The 25,275-nt window shown below is 42.9% G+C and overlaps 1 protein-coding gene across 9 annotated transcripts in view; it reads left to right on the top strand.

Annotated features, from left to right (window-relative positions):
* The window catches only part of LOC134225131 (uncharacterized), a 105,370-nt gene that overhangs the window by 77,573 nt on the left and 2,522 nt on the right, over positions 1-25,275 (top strand). For 8 of the 9 annotated variants that reach the window (XM_062704942.1, XM_062704943.1, XM_062704940.1 and 5 more), the window contains 3 exons: positions 7,649-7,718; positions 24,491-24,675; positions 24,954-25,266. In XM_062704942.1, coding sequence (XP_062560926.1) covers positions 7,649-7,718; positions 24,491-24,675; positions 24,954-25,266 — 568 coding nt within the window. Of the gene's footprint in view, positions 1-7,648; positions 7,719-8,267; positions 8,855-24,490; positions 24,676-24,953; positions 25,267-25,275 lie in introns of those variants that run through there. The other variant, XM_062704944.1, reaches the window with a different exon arrangement.

Consider the following 25,275-nt stretch of genomic DNA (forward strand, 5'->3'; position numbering starts at 1 on the left):
AAATTAATGCGTTTAATGAGCAAAACATGAAATTATGATACGTTTTACCATAAGAGAGTAAAAGTGTTTTAACCTGCCAAGTTTATCTTTTGCTCAAGTTGTTTTGCGTGTCAATAAGACGCGTTCATTTAGTGCATTGATGAGTTGGTTTTCTCTATAGTTTTGAATTCTAGCAACAAAAATATGGATATGAACAACAAAAATCTTGAAAAAATTGTTTTATGACTTTGTCTGATTTTTACCACGAGTGGGGCAAGTGAAAATTTTCGGACAATGAGAGCATTTCACTATTTTTAAACACAAATAATTTGTATTGAGCGAAAATGAACAAATAATCAAAATTTAAACTAATGCGAAGGCTTTTGGTTGTTACAGTAATACTAAATCGAGAACCGAAAATGCAAAGTGTGTCAAAGTATTGAGTAATCCAGGTTTGATAAATAATTCGTGGAAAATTGTATTTGTGGAGCTCAAATACAAGAACCCTCCTATTACAGTTAATACATCAACAACTGTTATTTATTTACTCGAATTTGAGAAGATTTCTTTGCGGTTTCTCGAGAACTACGAACCTGCTGAACATCAACACGAACTTCTGCTTCTATTGAAGCGGCTGGAAAAAATATGGAATGTTTAAGAAGCGAAGAATGCGAGCTGGATAATACGGATAAGTTCGTCAAGAGAGACCTAGAGATCCGCGGCCAGGTTGAAGAGCTGCATTTTCGTGTGAAGGCCAGATTGGTTTCGAAAGTTACCGTGTCATTCCCCGCCGTTACCGCTGCAAATTTCGCTGTCCCCTGAGTCTTCAACCACCTTCAACTTACTTTCCACGATACGTTGTGAACAACTATGCCGTTGCCTGGAACACGTTAGTGAAGCGCTATTCGAACAAGGCCATACTCCGCAAATAGCACATACGAACCCAGTTGAAATTCCCGAAGATCCCGAACAACAATGTTGAAGCCTTGCACACAACGTGGACGAGTTCCAACGCCACACAAAGGTTCTCCAACAACTTAATGGACCTGTCGTGCAGTTGAGCTCAATTTTCATTGGAGGAAAAGTTGGACGACGCATCGCCAATCGCTTGATCAGAATCAATTGCGACAAATGCATATCCACATACAACAATATGGTTGAATTTCTGCAGAATCAAGTCCCCATACTGGAAACTATTTCGATTAACCGTCCACAACTCGGAAGCTCGGAAGCCTCCTTTCAAGAGGCTCGGAAGCCTCCCTTTCGAGAGGCTCGGAAGCCTCCCTTTCGAGAGGCTCGGAAGCCTCCCTTTCGAGAGGCTCGGAAGCCTCCCTTTCGAGAGGCTCGGAAGCCTCCCTTTCGAGAGGCTCGGGAGCCTCCCTTTCGAGAGGCTCGGAAGCCTCCCTTTCAAGAGGCTCGGAAGCCTTCCTTTCGAGAGGCTCGGAAGCCTGCCTTTCGAGAGGCTCGGAAGCCTTCCTTTCGAGAGGCTCGGAAGCCTTCCTTTCGAGAGGCTCGGAAACCACCCTTTCGAGAGGCACGGAAGCCTCCCTTTCGAGAGGCTCGGAAGCCTTCTTTCGCGAGGCTCGGAAGCCTCCCTTTCGAGAGGCTCGGAAGCCTCCCTTTCGAGAGGCTCGGAAGCCTCCCTTTCGAGAGGCTCGGAAGCCTCCCTTTCGAAAGGCTCGGAAACCTCCCTTTCGAGAGGCTCGGAAACCTCCCTTTCGAGAGGCTCGGAAACCTCCCTTCGGAAGCCTCCCTATCGAGGGGCTCGGAGGCCTCCCTTTCGAGAGGCTCGGAGGCCTCCCTTTCGAGAGGCTCGGAAGCCTCCCTTCAAGAGGCTCGGAAGCCTCCTTTTACGGAGGCTCGGAAGCCTCGTTTCAAGAGGCTCGGAAGCCTTCTTTCAAGAGGCTCGGAAGCCTCCTTTCAAGAGGCTCGGAAGCCTCCTTTCAAGAGGCTCGGAAGCCTCCTTTCAAAAGGCTCGGAAGCCTCCTTTCAAGAGGCTCAGAAGCCTCCTTTCAAGAGGCCTCAAGCCTCCTTTTAAGAGGCTCAGAAGCCTCCTTTCAAGAGGCTCAGGAAGCCTCCTTTCAAGAGGCTCAGAAGCCTCCTTTCAAGAGGCTCGGAAGCCTCCTTTCAAGAGGCTCGGAAGCCTCCTTTCAAGAGGCTCGGAAGCCTCCTTTCAAGAGGCTCGGAAGCCTCCTTTCAAGAGGCTCGGAAGCCTCCTTTCAAGAGGCTCGGAAGCCTCTTTTCAAGAGGCTCGGAAGCGTCCTTTCAAGAGGCTCGGAAGCGTCCTCGGAGGCTCGGAAGCCTCCCTTTCGAGAGGCTCGGAAGCCTCCCTTTCGAGAGGCTCGGAAACCTACTTTCGAGAGGCTCGGAAGCCTCCCTTTCGAGAGGCTCGGAAGCCTCCCTTTCGAGAGGCTCGGAAGCCTCCCTTTCGAGAGGCTCGGAAGCCTCCCTTTCGAGAGGCTCAGGCCTCCCTTCGAGAGGCTCAGGCCTCCCTTTCGAGAGGCTCAGGAAGCCTCCTTCCAAGAGGCTCAGAAGCCTCCTTCCAAGAGGCTCAGAGCCTTCTTCCAAGAGGCTCGGAAGCCTCCATTAAAGAGGCTCAGGCCTCCTTTCAAGAGGCTCAGCCCTTTCAAGAGGCTTGGAAGCCTACTTCAAGAGGCTCAAGCCTCCTTGCAAGAGGCTCAGAATCCTCCTTTCAAGAGGCTCAGGCCTCCTTTCAAGAGGCTCAGAAGCCTCCTTTCAAGAGGCTCAGAGCCTCCTTTCAAGAGGCTCGGAAGCCTCCTTTCAAGAGGCTCGGAAGCCTCCTTTCAAGAGGCTCGGAAGCCTCCTTTCAAGAGGCTCGGAAGCCTCCTTTCAAGAGGCTCGGAAGCCTTCTTTCAAGAGGCTCGGAAGCCTCCTTTCAAGAGGCTCGGAAGCCTCCTTTCAAGAGGCTCGGAAACCTCCTTTCAAGAGGCTAGGAAGCCTCCTTTCAAGAGGCTCGGAAGCCTCCTTTCAAGTGGCTCGGGAGCCTCCTTGCAAGAGGCTCGGAAGCCTCCTTTCAAGAGGCTCGGAAGCCTCCTTTCAAGAGGCTCGGCCCTGTTCAAGAGGCTTGGAAGCCTACTTTCAAGAGGCTCGGAAGCCTCCTTGCAAGAGGCTCGGAATCCTCCTTTCAAGAGGCTCGGAAGCCTCCTTTCAAGAGGCTCGGAAGCCTCCTTTCAAGAGGCTCGGAAGCCTCCTTTCAAGAGGCTCGGAAGCCTCCTTTCAAGAGGCTCGGAAGCCTCCTTTCAAGAGGCTCGGAAGCCTCCTTTCAAGAGGCTCGGAGGCCTCCTTTCAAGAGGCTCGGAAGCCTCCTTTCAAGAGGCTCGGAGGCCTCCTTTCAAGAGGCTCGGAAGCCTCCTTTCAAGAGGCTCGGAAGCCTCCCTTTAAAGAGGCTTGGAAGCCTACTTTCAAGAGGCTCGGAAGCCTTCTTTCAAGAGGCTCGGAAGCCTCCTTGCAAGAGGCTCCTTTCAAGAGGCTCGGAATCCTCATTTCAAGAGGCTCGGAAGCCTCCTTTCAAGAGGCTCGGAAGCCTCCTTTCAAGAGGCTCGGAAGCCTCCTTTCAAGAGGCTCGGAAGCCTCCTTTCAAGAGGCTCGGAAGCCTCCTTTCAAGAGGTTCGGAAGCCTCCTTTCAAGAGGCTCGGAAGCCTCCCTTTAAAGAGGCTTGGAAGCCTCCTTTCAAGAGGCTCGGAAGCCTCCTTTCAAGAGGCTCGGAAGCCTCCTTTCAAGAGGCTCGGAAGCCTGCCTTTCGAGAGGCTCGGAAGCCTCCCTTCCGAGAGGCTCGGAAGCCTCCCTTTCGAGAGGCTCGGAAGCCTCCCTTTCGAGAGGCTCGGAAGCCTCCCTTTCGAGAGGCTCGGAAGCCTCCCTTTCGAGAGGCTCGGAAGCCTCCCTTTCGAGAGGCTCGGAAGCCTCCCTTTCGAGAGGCTCGGGCCTCCCTTTGAGAGGCTCAGGCCTCCCTTTCGAGGCTCAGGCCTCCCTTTCGAGAGGCTCAGGCCTCCCTTTCGAGAGGCTCAGGCCTCCCTTTCGAGAGGCTCAGGCCTCCCTTTCGAGAGGCTCAGAGCCTCCCTTTCGAGAGGCTCAGGCCTCCCTTTCGAGAGGCCTCAGAAGCCTCCCTTTCGAGAGGCTCAGGCCTCCCTTTCGAGAGGCTCAGGCCTCCCTTTCGAGATGCCTCAGGCCTCCTTCCAACAGGCTCAGGCCTCCTTCCAAGAGGCTCAGGCCTCCTTTCAAGAGGCTCAGGCCTGCTTTCAAGAGACTCAGAGCCTCCTTTCAAGAGGCTCCAGGCTTCCTTTCAAGAGGCTCAGAAGCCTCCTTTCAAGATGCTCAGAAGCCTCCTTTCAAGATGCTCAGGAAGCCTCCTTTCAAGAGGCTCAGAAGCCTCCTTTCAAGAGGTTCAGAGCCTCCTTTCAAGAGGTTCAGAAGCCTCCTTTCAAGAGGCTCAGAGCCTCCTTTCAAGAGGCTCAAAGCCTCCTTTCAATAGGCTCAGAAGCCTCCTTTCAAGAGGCTCGGAAGCCTCCTTTCAAGAGGCTCGGAATCCTCCATTCAAGAGGCTCGGAAGCCTCCTTTCAAGAGGCTCGGAAGTCTCCTTTCAAGAGGCTCGGAAGCCTCCTTTCAAGAGGCTCGGAAGCCTCCCTTTAAAGAGGCTTGGAAGCCTACTTTCAAGAGGCTCGGAAGCCTTCTTTCAAGAGGCTCGGAAGCCTCCTTGCAAGAGGCTCGGAAGCCTGCCTTTCGAGAGGCTCGGAAGCCTCCCTTCCGAGAGGCTCGGAAGCCTCCCTTCCGAGAGGCTCGGAAGCCTCCCTTCTGAGAGGCTCGGAAGCCTCCCTTCCGAGAGGCTCGGAAGCCTCCCTTCCGAGAGGCTCGGAAGCCTCCCTTCCGAGAGGCTCGGAAGCCTCCCTTCCGAGAGGCTCGGAAGCCTCCCTTCCGAGAGGCTCGGAAGCCTCCCTTCCGAGAGGCTCGGAAGCCTCCCTTCCGAGAGGCTCGGAAGCCTCCCTTCCGAGAGGCTCGGAAGCCTTCCTTCCGAGAGGCTCGGAAGCCTCCTTTCAAGAGGCTCGGAAGCCTGCCTTTCGAGAGGCTCGGAAGCCTCCCTTCCGAGAGGCTCGGAAGTCTCGCTTTCGAGAGGCTCGGAAGCCTCCCTTTCGAGAGGCTCGGAAGCCTCCCTTTCGAGAGGCTCGGAAGCCTCCCCTTCGAGAGGCTCGGAAACCTCCCTTTCGAGATGCTCAGGCCTCCCTTTCGAGGCTCAGGCCTCCCATCTGAGAGGCTCAGGCCTCCCTTTCGAGAGGCTCAGAGCCTCCCTTTCGAGAGGCTCAGGCTTCCTTTTCGAGGCCTCAGGCCTCCCTTTCGAGAGGCTCGGAAGCCTCCCTTTCGAGAGGCTCGGAAGCCTGCCTTTCGAGAGGCTCGGAAGCCTGCCTTTCGAGAGGCCTGGAAGCCTGCCTTTCGAGAGGCCTGGAAGCCTGCCTTTCGAGAGGCTTGGAAGCCTCTCTTTCGAGAGGCTCGGAAGCCTCCCTTTCGAGAGGCTCGGAAGCCTCCCTTTCGAGAGGCTCGGAAGCCTCCCTTTCGAGAGGCTCGGAAGCCTCCCTTTCGAGAGGCTCGGAAGCCTCCCTTTCGAGAGGCTCGGAAGCCTCCCTTTCGAGAGGCTCGGAAGCCTCCCTTTTGAGAGGCTCGGAAGCCTCCATTCAAGAGGCTCGGAAACCTCCCTTCCGAGAAGCTCGGAAGCCTCCCTTTCGAGAGGCTCGGAAACCTACCTTTCGAGAGGCTCGGGAGCCTCCCTTTCGAGAGGCTCGAAAACCTACCTTTCGAGAGGCTCGGAAGCCTCCCTTTCGAGAGGCTCGGAAGCCTCTCTTTCGAGAGGCTCGGAAGCCTCCTTTCGAGAGGCTCGGAAGCCTCCCTTTCGAGAGGCTCGGAAGCCTCTCTTTCGAGAGGCTCGGAAGCCTCCCTTGCGAGAGGATCGGAAGCCTCCCTTTCAAAAGGCTCAGAAGCCTCCCTTTTGAAAAGGCTCGGAAGCCACCCTGTCGGAAGCCTCCTTTCGAGAGGCCTCAGGCCTCCCTTTCGAGATGCTCAGGCCTTCCTTTCGAGAGGCTCGGAAGCCTCTCTTTCGAGAGGCTCGGAAGCCTCCCTTCCGAGAGACTCGGAAGCCTCCCTTTCAAAAGGCTCGGAAGCCTCCCTTTTGAAAAGGCTCGGAAGCCTCCCTTTCGAGAGGCTCGGAAGCCTCGCTTTCGAGAGGCTCGGAAGCCTCCCTTTCGAGAGGCTCGGAAGCCTCCCTTTCGAGAGACTCGGAAGCCTCCCTTTCGAGAGGCTCGGAAGCCTCCCTTTCGAGAGGCTCGGCAGCCACCCTGTCAAGAAGCCTTCCTTTCAAGAGGCTCGGAAGCCTCCTTTCAAGAGACTCGTAAGCCTCCTTTCAAGATGCTCGGAAGCTTCTTTCAAGAGGCTCGGAAGCCTCCTTTCAAGAGGCTCGGAAGCCTCCTTTCAAGAGGCTCGGAAGCCTTCTTTCAAGAGGCTCGGAAGCCTGCTTTCAAGAGGCTCGGAAGCCTCCTTTAAAGAGGCTCGGAAGCCTCCTTTCAAGAGGCTCGAAAGCCTTTTTTCAAGAAGCTCGGAAGCCTCCTTTCAAGGGTCTCGGAAGCCTACTTTCAAGAGGCTCGGAAGCCCCATTTTAAGTAGCTCAAGCTCTGGAGCTTTATTTTAAGAGGCTCGGGAGCCCCCTTTCAACAGGCCCTGGATTCTCCTTTCAATAGGCTTGGGAATATCCTCTCAAGAGGCTCGGGAGCTGCTTATCAAGAAACATGGAAACCTATTTAGCGACTTCCCGAGCAAAACACTTGTTATAGAGTAGTTTTAGTGACTAATATTCGATCAAATTTATGACTCAATTAGAGTTGCTGCAACCAAATCTGCCAGAACTGTGCTACAAGGGTAGGAAGCCTCCTTTCAAGAGGCTCGAAACCTTCCTTCCAGGATGCTCGGAACCCACCAAAAGTCCTCAGTTAAGCTTGAGATATAAACTTAATTGGAATAAAAAAGTTTCACGGAATAATGAAGATTTCAGACAAGTTTTGGAAAGCCATGTATTCCGTTAGTTTTCAGGTGCGTTTTTCATATATCTTATGCGTTATGCTTAATATTATTACTATAGAAAAAATAGAGGTACCTCAATGAATGTAAAAGTTCCAAAGGGTACCTATCAAGAAAAAGGTTGAGAACCGCTGAACCACGTGAAATTATCCCGAAAATTGTTCCGAAAATATTCCTCAGAAACCCTACATCCTGTTGGCATTCATTGAGTCCGTTACACATCAAGCTATGTGATACATCATTTACCCATTTGCCTCACTGTACCTTACTATGCTCTGGGACGTTGGTTTTCTCAGTCATTTATAAATTTCCTGAATTTCCTTGGAAGTTCAGAAAAATTTCCCATAGATTTTCGTGAAAATTTCTCTTGAAAACTCATTGAGAGGATTTCTTGTAGAATTTCAAAAGATTTTACTTACAAATTCAAAAGAAAATTCATGAGGATTTCTCCTGGAAATTCATAAAAATTTGTAGAACTCCATGAGAGTTATTATTTATCATTTGAATGTTTTCCTCCTTATTTTTCCTTTTCTAATTTTAAGTTAGGTACACGAATCAAATGGATCTTTATTTTTTATGTTTCACCTCCTTACAGTTTGTGTTCATCGACGCTCCTCCAGCACCGGCTCCTCGACGGCAGTACATGCAGCAATCCTACGCTAGGGGTAAGTTCCATTTTTACTAAGTAGAAACATATCTGCGGCTTACGGCCTATCTTCACTGACCCATTACTCTAACAAACGCACCTTATTAAAATATAAATAAATACAGTGCTTTGTTTATGTAATTTAACTCCAAATTTTTAAAACAATTCACTTATGTACAGTTGATGTCGCCTGTTCTGCCATTTCAAACTGGTTATATGATAGGCAATGTGCTATGAAGTTAACCGTAAAAAAATAGGTTTTAAAAGATTACATTCACTTAATTATAAGCACAACTAAAATCTAGAAAAATGATCTTCATTTGTTTTTTTTACACATTTGTACCAACTTTGCTGGATGTTTTATTCACGAAAACGATCATTGGCAGTGTAGTTCTCATATGTACGTTTGTTAGTGACATCACTCGATTGCTCCTAAATGTTAACCCATTGAAGCATCTCACATCTGTATTAGTACCCAAATGCCAAACGCCCGCTCAGAAAGTATATTTTCTCACATAATCCTCATATAATTTTTCATTTCTTCTCTATTTCTTTACTATTGTTTCAGAATACTAAAACTGATTTGTTAACATTGTTGTAGCTAATGGCTAGGGCAAATAATTGGAAAATCGACGACGATATTTTTCTTATGAATTGTTCACAGTCACACATGCGCATTCGATTTCGAATCACACTTAGCTTTACTTTTTTTCTACAACGAATTTGGTTAAGTAAAAAAAAACAGGAAATACGTTTTGTAACAAGGGAATGTATGGACGCGATCGAGGCAAATTTCGAGGTATTTGTTTGCCATGTTGAAAGATTTTTACTTACTGGAATTGAAATTTTATGATGATTACGCGATTTGAACTCTTCAGAAATCCAGCGGGAAAAGGTGGAGCTTTGCGTTGTTTTTCCGCTGGATTTTTGAAAAGTGTCTCCATTTTCGACATGTTTTTAGCGGAAATGTTTCAAACCATATGGAAGCATATCGAAAAAAAAACATTTCTAAGACAAGAGCTGTACATTTTCCATTTTGAATCGTAAAAGAAAGCTTTGTACTATTTACATGTGTAATTTAGCCTATTGTAAACTCGTAAACCAAGGAATTTCAATACATATCTCAGTTTTGAATTTGTTCAAGAGAGAAAACAATATGGTTTTGATTTATTTTTTACTGAATTAAATAAAACCCAACAATCTTACTATATGTTGCGATATATGTGAGTAAAGATATTTCTATGGACGCACTGCTTGAGCACTAACTATACTAACTGCATATTTGAATGGTTTCAGTAACGGAGCTAATGATCTGTAGAGGAAAATTGTAACAGTCGGAACCACAAAGCAAGCACAAGAATATAAAACAATAAAAATTATTAGACTTTATAACCGGTTGAGGTCTAGCATATATTTACAATATTCATGTTAAAGTAATACATAAAGATGCTTCCCCTTTCATGCAATTGGACAAATGAGCGAGGACTTTCACTCAACAGATCAATGTTTCATTCCCACGTTTGGTTTGGTTCTAAAATTCAGTGTTTTGAAAAGTTAATATTTCTACCTTGTTGGCAATCTGTTTTATAATTGCCCCCCTAGTTCTTGTCATGGATGATCGTAACGTAAAAAGTAGCGTACATAACGAATTGGCAAAGAGAACAACAACCGACAATTTTCCTCTGAAGTCTATTTAGTTCCAGTTATAGCTTTGTTTAGTTTCACTAATAAATTAATACTTTATAATTAACAATATTTCAAATGGATATATAGGGTGGGGCAGTGGCGTAGCCAGAAAATTGGTGTGGGGGGGGGGGGTTGTTTCTGAACACTGTTTTTAATTCGTGAGGGTCAAAAATAAAATTTCTTCTACAAATTTTGTCTCTGGGGGGGGGGGTTATGTCCAAAACCGTGGTGGGGATACATTAGCTTTGTTTTTCAAGGCATAGAATAATTATAATTATTCTCATATTGAATAACAATCACACCAGCTTGACACCATCGTACACGATATGGGCCCAGGATTGGGCCCTGCGGGGCACCGTGATTAGGGCGTTATCCGAGCCTACCACTGTCTGGAAGAGCAGCACTCGATTCAGGAAGTTGCATTTCCGGAATCTTGTACAGTCTGTGCTCCCAGCCGAAGCAACGAGTTCGTGATCTCCACCAAGCAGGCACTGTTGAAGCCCAACCACCGATTTAATGGCGCCCATTAGTGTGGCCTATAATGCCGCGCCTACTTTGTCAACTCGTGACATAACCGCAACCAGTTTGGCACCGCTCAGACTTCACTGAACGTCCAACTGTTGAAATAGGTGACCTTCCGTGCTCGGGTTGTAGGAACAGCTCTGCGGATTTCTCTCCTTGCCTCGTTGCTTATTCTGTACCCCCACTGAAGGTCATTGGCCGAACTTGGACTGCAGAATCGATTCCACTCCGTTTCGCTGGAAGGTACATTGGGAGCAGTTTTTGCCCACCACGAATTCGAACTTGGCTAGGCCATCTAGCAGCGTTTGCCCTCCGGTTAGTACAGTGGCTTCTCTACTCTGTCTCCACGTATTGAAGTTTCCTGTAATGACCGTCCCACCAGGTCTAATGTCAGCCGATCGACCATCTGAGGGACTTAGTCTATTGGCCGACTTGGCGGCGCATATCAGCTGCAGTGCATTTTCGCTGTTGTGTTTACCAGTCGGGAATCTACCCGTTGTACAAATCGCCGCTGATTCGGATCCGTTCACTACCCAGTTCCCATTATCCGCGGGGATGCAGTACGGGCCCGCCAGGGTAGCGACGTCCGTGCTCGGATTAGAGATGTCGTAAAATCCCGATTAATCGATTAGTTAATAATCCGATACTCTTGATTCTTGTCGATTATTGAATCGATTAATCATTGTATAGTAATCGATTCAAAATTAATCGATTATCACAACGATGAATCGATTAATCGAAATAATCAATTAATTTTCGACATCCTTATGATGTCGTAAAATTCTGATAAATCGATTAGTAACTAATCGATTACTCACGATTCATCTCGATTATTGAATCGATTAATCGTTGGGTAATAATCGATTCAAAATTAATCGATTATCACAACGATGAATCGATTAATCGAAGTAATCGATTAATTTGCGACATCTCTAGCTCGGATCTGCTATCGACTGCCACAGCAACTGCTGTGCTGCAACACAATGGTTGAGGTTGAGCTGTATTGCTTGAACGGCTTCCTCGTATTTCTCCTCAACGGACAAGTAGGTCCACCCATGGCATAGTGTGCACGATGGTGCTTTATCGAACGTGTGCGATTTAAGGCTATCTTCGCCGCAACGCCAACATAGGTTACTCCTGGCCGGCCCTTTGCACGTGCACGATTTGTGTCTCGCTTCGAGGCACTAGAAGCACTTATCGACTACCGGTGCGGTGGTTGGTAAAGGCTAACTAGACTGGACATACAGACCAGCAAATTTTCTGCTTAAGTGCTTACCCACCTTGATCACCATGTTGGCGTCGCTGGCTGATAATTTTTCTTGGCAATCTGCGTACTCTGCGATCCTCTTTTCATACGGATGTACGCCTGTGCTATCACCACTCCACTCTTTGATGACCGAAGCAATCTCTTCCGATGCACAGTGGGAAAAAAAGTACCAGAAACGCCTTGTATTATTTATAAAAGGGAAACGAAAATCATGTTATGTCAGTTCATACCTATATATTTATTGTAGGATATCCTCAGATACGAGTTGTGATCAAATAAATCTGCTAAACGAAAGCTTGGGCAGAAAAATGGAAAATATTTGGTTGGCGCTTGGTGTGATTGGGCAGAACCCCGGCCATTTGTGCACCGCACAAAGCTAATAGTGGAGATATCGAGCTCCTCCGAAAATCAACAAAGAAAGGCTTGTTCCATGTGAAATTTCCTAGATAATCGAATGGAGCTGGTTCCCCTGGGGCAATTCCATAGGCCCTGGAAGCGGTCAGAGCCGTCAATGGTCCATTTTACTTCGCTTCCTGATCGAAAACCATGAAAAAAGAACTGTAGAATGACTGGTTTTGGTGCTAACACTAAAAGTTCCCCTTCCACAGGTTCCCCTGGGGCCATTCCGTATGTCGTGGAAGCGGTCAGAGCCGCCAATGATCCATTTTATATTCATATTTAGCTTCCTGATCGAAAACCATGAAAAAAGAGCCGTCGAATGACTGACTTTGCTGCTAAAACCTAAATGTCCCCATTCACAGGTTCCCCGGGGCATCCCAACGACTCCAGGATCCGTTTATTCAATTTGGTTTTTCATTCTTGACACATTAGAAGCCGTATGAAATAGAATCATTGTGAACGATTTGCAAAAAGCGATATTCATATGAATTTGTGGCCTGACCCCTTTGATAAGTATCGATCAGAACCGATTGAAGGAAATAGCCATATCTCACTTGATACTGATCCGATTTCAAATCTCAATATATGTTTCCAATCGGCAAGAGCCCTACTTCATTTGGGGTTACTAATATTATTTCATTTTCAACCACAACCTATCCTAACATCTACCTCAAATTTACGGTTTTGAACCTACCTCCGGAAACCCGGAATATCTCCGGAACCTGGTGGCCATAGTCGGTTCCATGGACATACCGTAAAACTGCATTAATTCTCTAGTTCAGGCATGGCTGAATTGTCAAAATGAGATGATAACTGACATAGTTACAACACAAAACTAATTTTATCAAAAATTTGCCTATCCTACTGACTTTGTCTTACCCTAGGCTGTAGATCGCACGGCACGAAAAAAACAAGATGTGGCCTATTTTATTCCATTTTCCCTTATTTTTTACATTATTTAACCAAAATAAACAAAATTGAACTCATCTTAAGTAAAATTTTCCGCAGAATCAAGGGAAAAAAGTTTCATGCACTGCTGCACGATACTGTGATTGAAAGTATGACTTAGTTTACCCTAACTCCTCTCATATTTGCAAGTTATTCATTATTATCTTCACTCGGAGTGCTATAAAATCGGTAAAGAAAAGCTAGTTCGAAGTAAAATTTCCTAGACAATCGAATTGAAGTTTTTTCATATCTTTGCTTGAAGCGCGCCAAGATCAACAAAATTGGGCTCATCTTATGTAAAATTTACCGTAGAATCTATAGGTAGAGTGGTTTTATTCACCGCACGATATTGTGAATGGAGGTATGACTCAGTTTACCACAACTCCCTTCATATTTGTAAGTTATTCATCAATATCTTATCCCTGAGCTCTTAAAGTCGACAAACACGCTAACTTATGGAACGTACACACGGTCAAGCAGTTTGACCAACATTGACTCCACCTCACGTTTATTCAAACATCGATGAAGCTTTACCAACAGCGACACGAACAATCAATTTATTCGACCAACAATATAACACACGAACGACCGAAGCACCAACTCGAGCATCAACCATCAAAAATATATGGGGGTTTGTGCAACTTCACTACAAATGCTCAAACATGTTCGGCGAACCTTGACTCCACCCCCGACAACTCAAACCAAAATCAAAGCGTTTTAATTTTTTCAATCGAGCCGCCAACTGTCAAATGGTTGTTCGAAAAACTTCGCACACGTTCAAACAAAGCAGCAACCGAAGCGTTTTCTTGGGGCGGAGTCAATGTTCGTCAAACTGCTTGACTGGTGTGTACGTTGCATTAGATCTACCCAGAATTATGTTAAAGTGACCCAGATTCGGAAAAACCGTGGTTACACTAATTTGGATAAGGGTACCTTGACTCTACTAGTATAAGTGAAAAATCTAGGTAATCGGTTGGGTAACTAGCGCTTTGCGCTCCAGAATATTATTATTGTGTAAAAAATGTTAAATAAAACTATTTTCCCGCCGCATATCGTTTGCCGGCTATGCCGACAATGCTCCGCCATCATAAATTTAATTATTCTTTCCTGTTTCTTGCTGAATTCAGTGAAAAATCTCAACTCTCTTTACTACATTTACATCCGAAAATGTTTAAATCCCAGTTAACCAGATTTTTGACTCGCCAGACTCAGATCCATTTTATGTAATTTTTTATGAAACTTGATCGGAGTGGTTCCATAAACCGCACAGCACAGAAAAACAGGTTATGGACTGTTTGACCCCCTTTTTCAATTTTTTTAGAACTATTTGTCAATTTTTTTTTGTCGAGACGAGTCAAGGTCAACGGATTTGGGCTCATATTATGTGAAGTTTTCCATAGAATCAAGTTAAAGTGGTTTCATGTACCGCGCTACACTATAAATGGAAGCATGACTCAGTTTACCTTAAGTCCCCTCATGTTTGTAAGTAATTCGAATGGTTTAAAACCGCAGGCAGCCACCGGCTGCAGTGCTCAAAAGCATAGGTGAAGAATTATAGTGGAAAGCATAGTGAAAAGAAGGGAAGCTCTAGGGCTTATAGCAAAAAAAACACCCACGATACAGTGCCGCGCAAAATAACTGTAAACTTGTACCGAAGCAGGCGCCATTCTTCTATTGAATGGACTACATTAGTGTGTAACGCTAACAACGAAACAAGCTTTAAATCATTGAAAAAGGTAAAATAAATTACCGAAACCGTCGAATGCAGAAGTAAACTTGTTTTTGCTGCTTTACAAGACTGCAATCGCCGAAAACGACTTGATTTTCAAATAAGTTTTCCACAATCGCCAAGAGTTATTTCGTTATTCGAATGATTATCTTTATTCGGAGCATTTAAAAATTGACCATTTCCCAAATTATTTATAACTTTCGAGAAACTTTCCAGTATTTCTAAAAGAATTCATATGATTCTTGTGAAACTGATTTCAGAAGCGAATAATTTAATGAATTTGCTCCGCTGCGTTGATACTTCATCTACACTTCATTCAAATCGAAGACTTACTGGGTTCAAGTTGTGTAATTTTCTAAATTGTGAAATAGTTTAGAAGATTTGTAGTTTTTTTTTGCCTCGGCCTCTTATCTAAAAAATATAGATTGAATGAAAGGCAGTGCTGAAGATACAAAAAGAATTCTAAAAGACCCTGAGAGATATTCTGATACTATATTTGGATCTAAAGAACGCCGTTGTACATATTATTTAACGAATTTCATTGGCATGCACATGCATTTCTGGTATTCCAGTTAAATAGTTGTAGTTTAAAAGTAATAGCTTAAACTTCAAGGGTTTAAAATATCCTAAATACAAAATCAGGAAATAATTTAGGATTTCTAGGTTTTGATGCGATGTTTTTAAAATTACAACCATACCTACCTACCTGGTTACTTGGTTGGCTACACCATCGATACACCTTTGCCTGGAGTATTGTAGTAGAGCTTCATAATCGACTTGGACGATGTTCCTCCAGTTTCCCCGTACGTTTATGGTCTCCAGGTTCAATTCCACCCCGTGCAGCCAGCATGTTCATGGCCTTCCTCGAAGTCTGCCGGCCTCTATCTGGTTCTCTGTTGAATATTGTTTTCGCTATCCTTTCTTCCGACATTCGCACTAAATCTGCCGTATTTTATACGATTCACAATATTTTCTTCTTTGGGGCTGTCCACAAACCACGTAGACCGAAATTTCACATTTAAAAACCCCTCCCCCCTGGTAGACTTTCGTTGACTTTTCCGCAACCCCCCCCCCAACCCCCTGAAGGCTACGTAGACTTTTCCTTATTTTTCAAAATATCATATGTGATTTGACAATAAAAATCGAAATCAAGTTCAATCCTCTGTCCAGAGCTCCTGAAACCAAATTTCAAAGTCAATCAATTTTTCTGTTGAATTCGACTCCTCCTAGAGGTGTGCAGCACCGCTATCAATACTTTTGCATCGGCGCGCCACAGCTAAAAGTCTGTCACGCATCTGACCTATAATTCTTCTAGCCGATTCAAGTTGGTAGAAAACCGAGAAATTTTCAGAATTTCGAAAAATTTCAAATTCCGAGAATGTCAAGTCTACATTCCAATAAGCTTTTCGTGGAAATTTTCGTTGAAGATCCCGATTGATAATCTTTAAACCTTTCCGGTAATATTTTAAAGAACTCTCCGTGAAAATTCAGCTTTTCTTGAAAATTCCATGCAATAACCCATTGAATAATCATCCGTTGAAATCGAAAGAATTTCCTTATAAATTCCAAAACTATTCCCGTTAATATTCCGAGTAAATTTCCGTGAAAACTTGGAATTATTTCCCGAGAAAATTTTACGCTTAAATGGACATTCCGAAATATTTCCCGTGGAATTTTAAAATGGTTTCCTACATTCTTGCAGATTTGGAACAATTTCCTGAGGAAATTGAAAAAAAATCCTATAAAAAAGTCTATATTCCAAAGACTAATCCGAATAATTTGCGGTGAAAATTATAGAGAATTTTCTTTTGTAATTTTGGTGAATTTCTCGTAAAAAAATCGAATATTTTTTTATGAAAATACAAAAGCTTTCTTACAAAAATTGCAATTTTTTTGCGGAAACTCAAAGAGTTTTTAGTGAGAAATTCAAATAATTTTTCGAATAGTTACTCGAATAGTTTCGAATAGTTACTTATAAATTTTCAATAGTTACTCTAATACCCGTAATGCTGGGTAGATACCTTTACGTGGTGTGTTACGGAGTAAGATCTACCACGGTTACATTGCCAGCTACAGGCAAATCCTGACCCAACGAATACCTTCCTCATTATCCAACTCCGTGGTACTTATGAGGGTGTCGCTAAGTCGGTGGCCTCTCGTTAAGTAAGTATTACATCAACACTTCCTTCCTCTCCCTAGTTACGGTGAAGATGGGCGTGGCCAGGAGTAGTAATCCTCATGCTTTTGTTATTTTTGTTTAAGACTGGAATCAAGGACCGCTCCCCTTCTTGATTTCTGATAGCATTCTAGATAAGGATCTCAAAAGTAAAACATGAGTATCACTAGTGTCCAATCTACGAATTACACCGTAACAATGCTAATGCTAATGCTAATGCTAATGCTAAATTTTCAATAGTTACTCTAAAAAAATTCCGAAGATTTTCCATTGATTAGTCCAAAGAATTCGCATTAGTACTTCCGAAGAAATTCCGTGAAATATACGAAGAATTTCCCATGGACATTTCGAAAAATTTCGCTCATCTATCCAAAGAATTCCTCGCGAACATTCAGAATAATTTCCGAAATTAAGAAAAAATTCCTGGGAACTTCCCAGAAAATCTCCAGTGAAGGGTTTCTCGCGGAAATTTCGGGGAATTTCCCGTTGAAGTGCGACATATTTTTTTCGTGAAAATTCTAAAGAATCACTCTAAAGAAGTTTCCGACGAAAATCAAAAGATATTCTAGTAGAATCTGCAATAAAATCCAAGTGGAAATTTTGAAATTTTTTTAAAAGTTTTTATAGAATACTTCGGAGAATTTTCCTGCTACAACACAAAAGGAAATCCATATAGTTTTAAGCCATAGTTCAGACTATTACATCAGTGAAACTCATTAGATTTTTCTAGAGAAATGCAAGAGATTATTTCGATAAAGTCTTGCAAAAAAAATCTGTGGAGATTTAAAAAAAATCAAACTATATTGAACCTTGCACATAGCTATAGCTGCTTTATCAATTGTTTTTCAAAAAAAAATCTACGTACACTTTTTGTAAACCCCCCCGTCCCCCTTCGTAGACTAACGTAGACTTTTTCGAAACCCCTCCCTCCCCCTCAAGAGTTTACGTGGTTTATGGACAGCCCCTTTGTATACTTGATACAGATCATGATTCATGCGTCTGCGCCACACACAATTTTCTAGTTCCCTCCGTGTATTGTACGCAGCACTTTTCGCTCGAAAACCCCGAAAGCTCTCCGGCCCGCTTCTTTTAACGTCCATCCCAAGTAACATTTCAAGTTTTATTCCACTCTTGGAATGGTTTTCCCGATCAAATTATAAGAACTCACAATAAAACTCATTATTATACGACAACCATCTGATGACCACTATAAGAGTAAGATATGGCTAAGTGGCCCTCTCTAGATGACCACTATAAACCTCTTATAAGCGTATTTGAAAACCCTTTTTAAACCACCCGCAAAAAAGGGAATTTGGCTGCGGCAGCTGTCAAAAATGTTGGTTTGAAAAAAAGGGAAACAAAATTACGGAGAAATAATAACAAAATGGACTGATGATGAAAATTATGATAAAGATGTCATCACAATAATATTTATTCATGTATGTTTTGCAACATTCTATCATTGAATTGAGTTGCGCTTTCGATTTTATGGTGAAAGCTAGGTAAATAATAAGATTCTATACTACGCGCCCGCAAAATAATGTAGTTCAGCGCAATAAATTGAAATAAATTAAAATACCAACATTGCAAATATCCTCTTAATCTGTAGATTTTCACCCTGATAGGTTTCCAATTCTGATCATTTACCAGGAGAAGTGTTCTACACGACGAAAATATTATCTAATTATGGATTTCAGCGATAAATTTGACTGATTTGAAAATGCTTCTTCTTTTCCAATATGGCCATCATCGATTCCGATCAGAAAAATGTTGCTCTTATTTCACACCCTTATAAACTCTTTGCAATGCAAATATTCTTATTGCGGTTATTCATTTGACTACATTACGACCAAAATTTTTTGGCTTTTATCGAGCTTTGACAATATGGCTTATTGCGCTCTTCATCACAACCGTAGAGCATCTCATAAAATCAATTGGAATTGTAATTTGACGTTTGAGGCTGTTTCAGCAGATTTATGAGAGTATTATAGATAGTAATAAGAGTGCCAATAAAACTGAGCAACTAGCCATGGTGATTGCTATCATAAATCCGTTATAAGAATTAAATAAATCCAACAAGCATGGAAATTGTTACTTGGGATGCTTCATGTCCATAAAGGGCCACTGGTAGAATCAGTGTTTTATATAGAGCAAATTTTGTTTCCGTCTGCATGTTGCTGGAGCTAAGCTGGTTACGTAATCCGTAGAAGGCCCTATTCGCAGCAGCAGCAGCGATCTTATAAAAATAGACAACATATTTTTCAATAGCAAATAATTTGAAAGCACTTAAAATGAATGTATTTGAAAGGCTGTCTTAAAATGGTCCTTTCGTCCCAAGTATATGAATACACAAGTGATTTTTTTTTTCAATTTTGATCAAAAGCATGTTTATTAAACTGTTTTAAGTAAAAGAATTAAATATGAACTCAAAATATATGCCTACAACATCAACGGTGATATTGAGAACTATTTGCACAGTAGTTCATTATATGAAAATATAATAATCAACATCATCACTTCATAATTTGAAAAAATACACAGCTTATAGGAAGGTTTTCATAAAAGTCAAAGGAATACTCTCTTGTCTTGTTAGCGTCATCGCGTTTGTGATTCTGCGAAGAAACTATTCGCAGCGTCTTTCTCCGATGCGCGCTTGTTATTCTTGAAGTTTCCGCCGTCGCCAAACGTCACCGCTACCGACGGTGAATAATCCATCTAGCGATGTTGGTGCCTTTCCCGTGCAAAAAAAAAAATATTTAAAAATATGAATGAGTGTTTTAAGCGTGTTTTACGCATAAGAAATAGTGTATTGGCCATAACTTCTGATCTCATAATCCGATCTGGCCGATTTTCAATAGCAAATAATGGGACAGGATTCCCCGAACCTGTAATGAACGAGTAATTCTAACAATGCTAAGATCCCAAAAGTGTGCCTACAAAATTTGTACACTTACACACATAAACACACGTGCAAACACGCACCAAATAGCTTCTTGACTGACTTGCGATATTTTGTTTTAGAAGGAAAACGGAAAATAATTAATATAGATTCATGTGTACATTTCGATCGGGACCAGCTATGGCAGCTAATGCACGAAAACGGATTTCCGGATAAACTGATACGGTTGATCAAGGCGACGATGGATCGGGTGATGTGCGTAGTTCGAGTTTCAGGGGCATTCTCGAGTCCCTTCGAAACCCGTAGAGGGTTACGGCAAGGCGATGGTCTTTCGTGTCTGCTATTCAACATCGCTTTGGAGGGAGTAATACGAAGGGCAGGGATTGACACGAGTGGTACGATTTTCACGAAGTCCGTCCAGTTATTTGGTTTCGCCGACGACATTGATATCATGGCACGTAACGAGGATGGAGGAAGCCTACATCAGACTGAAAAGCGAAGCTAAACGGATTGGACTAGTCATCAACACGTCGAAGACGAAGTACATGATAGGAAGAGGCTCAAGAGAGGTCAATGAGCCACCCACCACGAGTTTCTATCGGTGGTGACGAAATCGAGGTGGTTGAAGAATTCGTGTACTTGGGCTCACTGGTGACCGCCGATAACGATACCAGCAGAGAAATTCGTAGACGCATAGTGGCTGGAAATTGTACGTACTTTGGACTCCGCAAGACGCTTCGATCGAATAGAGTTCGCCGCCGTACCAAACTGACTATCTACAAAACGCTTATAAGACCGGTAGTTCTCTACGGACACGAGACCTGGACGATGCTCGTGGAGGACCAACGCGCACTGGGTGTCTTCGAAAGGAAAGTGTTGCGTACCATCTATGGTGGGTTGCAAATGGCGGACGGTACGTGGAGGAGGCGAATGAACCACGAGTTGCATCAGCTGTTGGGAGAACCATCCATCGTTCACACCGCGAAAATCGGAAGACTGCGGTGGGCCGGGCACGTAGCCAGAATGTCGGACAGTAATCCGGTAAAAATGGTTCTCGACAACGATCCGACGGGAACAAGAAGGCGAGGTGCACAGCGGGCAAGGTGGATCGATCAGGTGGAGGACGACTTGCGGACCCTCCGCAGACTGCGTGGTTTGCGAAGTGCAGCCATGAACCGAGCTGAATGGAGAAGTCTGTTATGTGCAGCACAGGCCACTCCGGCCTTAGTCTGATGATAAATATAAAATGTGTACATTTGTTGTAGGATATCTTCAGTTATGGGTTTAGGGATGTACGATACCATTTATGACAAATTGAATCTGCACACGGAAATTTGGGCATTTTTTTATTGGCGCTTGGTGTGATCTACCAGAACTACGGTCACCATAGTACGCCGTGATCAATAAGTTCGAATACACTTTCAAAATGCAATAAAATAACGCAAAAAACACTTCAAGGTAGCTGATTATCAACTGTCCTGAAGGTATACCTTCAAAGTACTATTTATGTAGATTAACTAAATCTTCTTCTTACTTCTAATTGGCATTACATCCCACACTGGGACATTGTCGCCTCGCAGCTTAGAGTTTATTAAGCACTTCCACAGTTATTAACTGCTAGGTTTCTAAGCCAAGTTTTTGCATTCGTATATCCACCATTTTTGCATTCGTATATCATGCATGGGACTAACACGATGATAGGGGAAACTGGACACACATGATCCCCACTTTTTGTTTAGCATATTTCTCGATGTAACATGCACAGATTTGCACGCTTCTTGATGGACTTGATAAAGAATTTAATTAGCTATTCAAAAACGTCATTGGAAGCAATTATTTGTTCATGAAAGTTACCAAAAAATCGATTTTGCTGAAAGATAGAAAATTTGGCATTTTCAAAACTTGCGGGAGACTTGATCCCCATATAGGGGGAAATTGATCCCTTTATGAGCTGAACATGTTTAGGTTCTTCCAAGTCTAATGAAAGGACGAATTGGTCTAGTCTCAAATCTTATGATTTATCTGCAAACCATTCACTCCACTAAAAGACAGTGGTCATATCACGACAACCATGATGTTCCCAAGAGGATCTCTTTTTGTGCTTGATACAATTATGATCACTTGTCATAAGACGAGTTTGTACAATCCCATTTAATCCCACCACTTAATTGTACCTTGACAGATACGTATATCGACCTCAACAGTAAAGTCGTCTTCAGTGTCTCGTACGATTAAGTGGTGGAATTAAATGGGATTGTACAAACTCGTCTTATGACAAGTTAAGACATTCCACTAAAAAGCTCAAAATAATTTTCTTAACACAATTATGATTAAAAAGTGGTAGATCGATACATAAATATATCTTTATAATTTTTAATCTAATTATTTTCTCTTGTCATAAGACTAGTTTGTACAATCCCATTGAATTCCACTTAATTGTCTTGACAGATACGTATGTCGACCTCAACAGTAAGTCGAGTCAAGTACGAGACACTGAAGACGGCCTTACTGTTGAGGTCGAAATACGTATCTGTCAAGATACAATTAAATGGTGGATTTCAATGGATTGTATAACTCGTCTTATGACAAGTAAGACATTCACTAAAAAGCTCAAAATAATTTTCTTAACACAATTATGATTAAAATGGTTGATCGATACATAAATATATCTTTATAATTTTTAATCTAATTATTTTCTCTTGTCATAAGACTAGTTTGTACAATCCCATTGAATTCCACCACTTAATTGTATCTTGACAGATACGTATGTCGACCTCAACAGTAAGTCGAGTCAAGTACGAGACACTGAAGACGGCCTTACTGTTGAGGTCGAAATACGTATCTGTCAAGATACAATTAAGTGGTGGATTTCAATGGGATTGTACTAACTCGTCTTATGACAAGTGAAGACATTCCACTAAAAAGCTCAAAATAATTTTCTTAACTAATTATTTTATTAAATCTCTCAAAATCACAAATACGATTTCTCTTAAACGACTGACTAAAAGTTGTTGAATGTGCCTACACCCAACCAGCGGATGGCAGATTTTAATACAGTTCTGCATAAGAACCTTACAAAAACTGTATAATAATTGGGCATATACAATTTCGGAAGGTTTTAATACAATATTTGTATAAAAAGCTTACAGAATTGTATATGCCCAGATTTTATACAATAATTGTCAGATTTGTTTTTTGGGTGTATTATTGAAACATTGTTCAAGAAGATTTACAAATAAATGGTGATTGTAAGCAAACTTCTCCTAGTTCAAACGGAAAGAATTTAGTACCAGATCGAACAATACTGATTTTAAGCCCTGTGATTTGTTGAGTATTTTCAAAGCCTAATTTATACACTTTTTCATAGAAAATAATGTTAAAATGCATTCAATAAAACTAATCAAAAATAAGTATGTTCAACAACATTTTGTTCTGGTTAATGAATAAAAGGCTATTGAGAAATTCAAATTGCGCGTGTATCGTCTGATTGACAAAATTAAAGACAAATTAAATTTATTTATACTTTTCAACTAGAAAAGAATTTGAACAGATCAATTAGTTACATACAATACAATAATATGCAACGGCATACAACAAACGCCTTAATATAATGCAATATCGGGATCAAGTGTGTCCAAACGGTATGGGATCAAGTGTGTCCATGTTGAGTATTTATCTTGTTTTGTTTTTTGTATTCAATGGAAAATAAGCAATAGTTAATTGAATGATTTTTTTCAATTCTACAATAATAAAACTTTGACCAGTAAAAAATTGGAACGTTTTGGTTGGGCATATTCAAAGTTATTAAACTTTTCTCCTTTGAAGAAAAAAAGGATTGAGAATACTCAAATAATAAAACCTCTCTAAAACCCATATACATAAAGTAACTAATATCAAATGTTACTCAGATTCAATAATCTATCTAACGGATCCGTTTGCACATATCACTGGTTTAAAAATGTGATTAGTTTTCGAGAAAACAGAGGTGTCCTGTGTCCCCGGAGATCATGTGTGTCCAGTTTCCCTTACTTTTATGCCCTCGTAAGTCGAGAAATTTCCAACCCGAAAATTTCGTAGATCGGAACGGGAATCGAACCTAACCACCTTCAACATGGTCTTGCTTTGTAGTCGCGCATCTTACCGCACGGCTATGGAAGGCACCAACATATATTTGGAATATCTCCCCCTTTTAATCTTTACCAGCTTCGATTATTTTTTCATAGCTAGCTAGCTACCTAGCTAACTAAGGTGAAGGACAACATAATCTAGATTTTAACTCATTTCAATTCAAGGCGGATATCCAGAAATCTTGGAAGGAATTGCGCATTGCATTCGTGCCTGCCAGCGATTACGCCTTTTAGAGACATTTGCGGCTGGTAAAAAATCAGGAAGGGGATATATTACGTATCATTAGCTATATATGCCCGTTTCAAATCACTCAGGGAATGAGTGAAATTGTATTGCCGTCCCTTTTTTTCTCACGGAAAATTACTATTTCTCGTAAAAAGTGGAACTACTCAAATTTTGAGTAGTTCCACTTGTTACGAAAAATCAGTAAGATTTCCGTGAGAAAAAAAGAAACGGCAATACAATTTCACTCAGTCTCTGAGTGATTTGAAACGGGTGTGAAGTTAATCTACACAAACAGTTCTTCCAAAAAATATCAGAAAAGATCAGAGTATAAAGTATCAGAACCTATTGATCACGGTGTATATTTACTAGCAGTTGAACCGCAATGCGTTTTCTTCTTCTATCATCTCTTATATATTTTTTCTTCTATGTAATAAAAATGAAATGGTCTGTGTTCGTATCCGCATAACTCCAAACGGCTGGATGGATTTTCATCCTTTCTTCAGCAGATATTTTCGTTATGGTTTACGGCGGATTTATGCGGATTTCCTCATGCGAAAACCACAAATATGGTTGAATAAAACGTGAAAAACTAAATTTAGGATTCGTATGGCAATTTTGCATGGACAGTTCACAACGCGCATTTTTGCCTACTATGCAGGACAACGTCGGCCGGGTCAACTAGTATTAATTATTTTAGCTCTAACTGAACAATCGCAATTTTGTTTATTTTCCTAACACAAGTGTTCTTGCATCGTAAAAATTCAAATATCCCTTCAATAGCTACAGCAATTCCAACTTCTTCTACTCCATAGATGGAATCGATAAATTAGCCACCAGTACCCCAATCCAAGCTGCTGCCACCCTGCCCGGAGCTGGAGGGAAATTCGCCGTCTCGTCGGCACCCAGTTCTCCGGCCAAAGCCGGTACCGGCCTCACCACCAGCCCCAGTTTCAGCGAGCGGAACAAACGCTTCCTAGCGGCCGACAGCAATCGATTGGTGAGTACTTCTTATTCTGACACGCTAACACTGATATGCTCGAATCGAACCTTGGTGTGCTGAAAGTGCTTACCTTGGCCAGCTAACACCGCAACTTGGTGGTCTCACGCCACGCCACTTTTTCACAACTAAACAAAAATCAAATATTAAATGTCTCGACACGAAACCAAAGCAAACCGCATGACATCCCTTCGATCAATGTGCTAATATCTCGGTATCCTCCATACATGTGCCCCCATGGTTGGCAACTCGTTCCGTCTTTCGACTATCATCTTCAGAACAACTCCTTCCTAAAGCCCCCCGCAGCAACCGGCTACGGCTTGAATGGCACTAAGCAGTCCGAATCGTCCCCGGTTTCGCCGACGCTGTCATCCGCTTCGCAATCCCTCAGCGCCACCACCCTGAGCGGGCTCGACGTCAGCAAAGTGTCGGACAAGAAGCCACCCCGAAACATCTTCGGTACCCTGCGGAATAAACTGTCGCTCTCGAAGAAGTCCAAATCGCTGGACAACTCCCAGTACAGCCCGACGCATGTCGGCCAAATCCACAGTGCCTCGTCGACGCTCAGCCGTGGTTCCACGATGGATCAGCGTAAGAGTC

Source organism: Armigeres subalbatus, chromosome 3 (genome assembly GCF_024139115.2).
Source record: "Armigeres subalbatus isolate Guangzhou_Male chromosome 3, GZ_Asu_2, whole genome shotgun sequence".
In the NCBI taxonomy this organism is placed as follows: Eukaryota; Metazoa; Arthropoda; class Insecta; order Diptera; family Culicidae; genus Armigeres; species Armigeres subalbatus.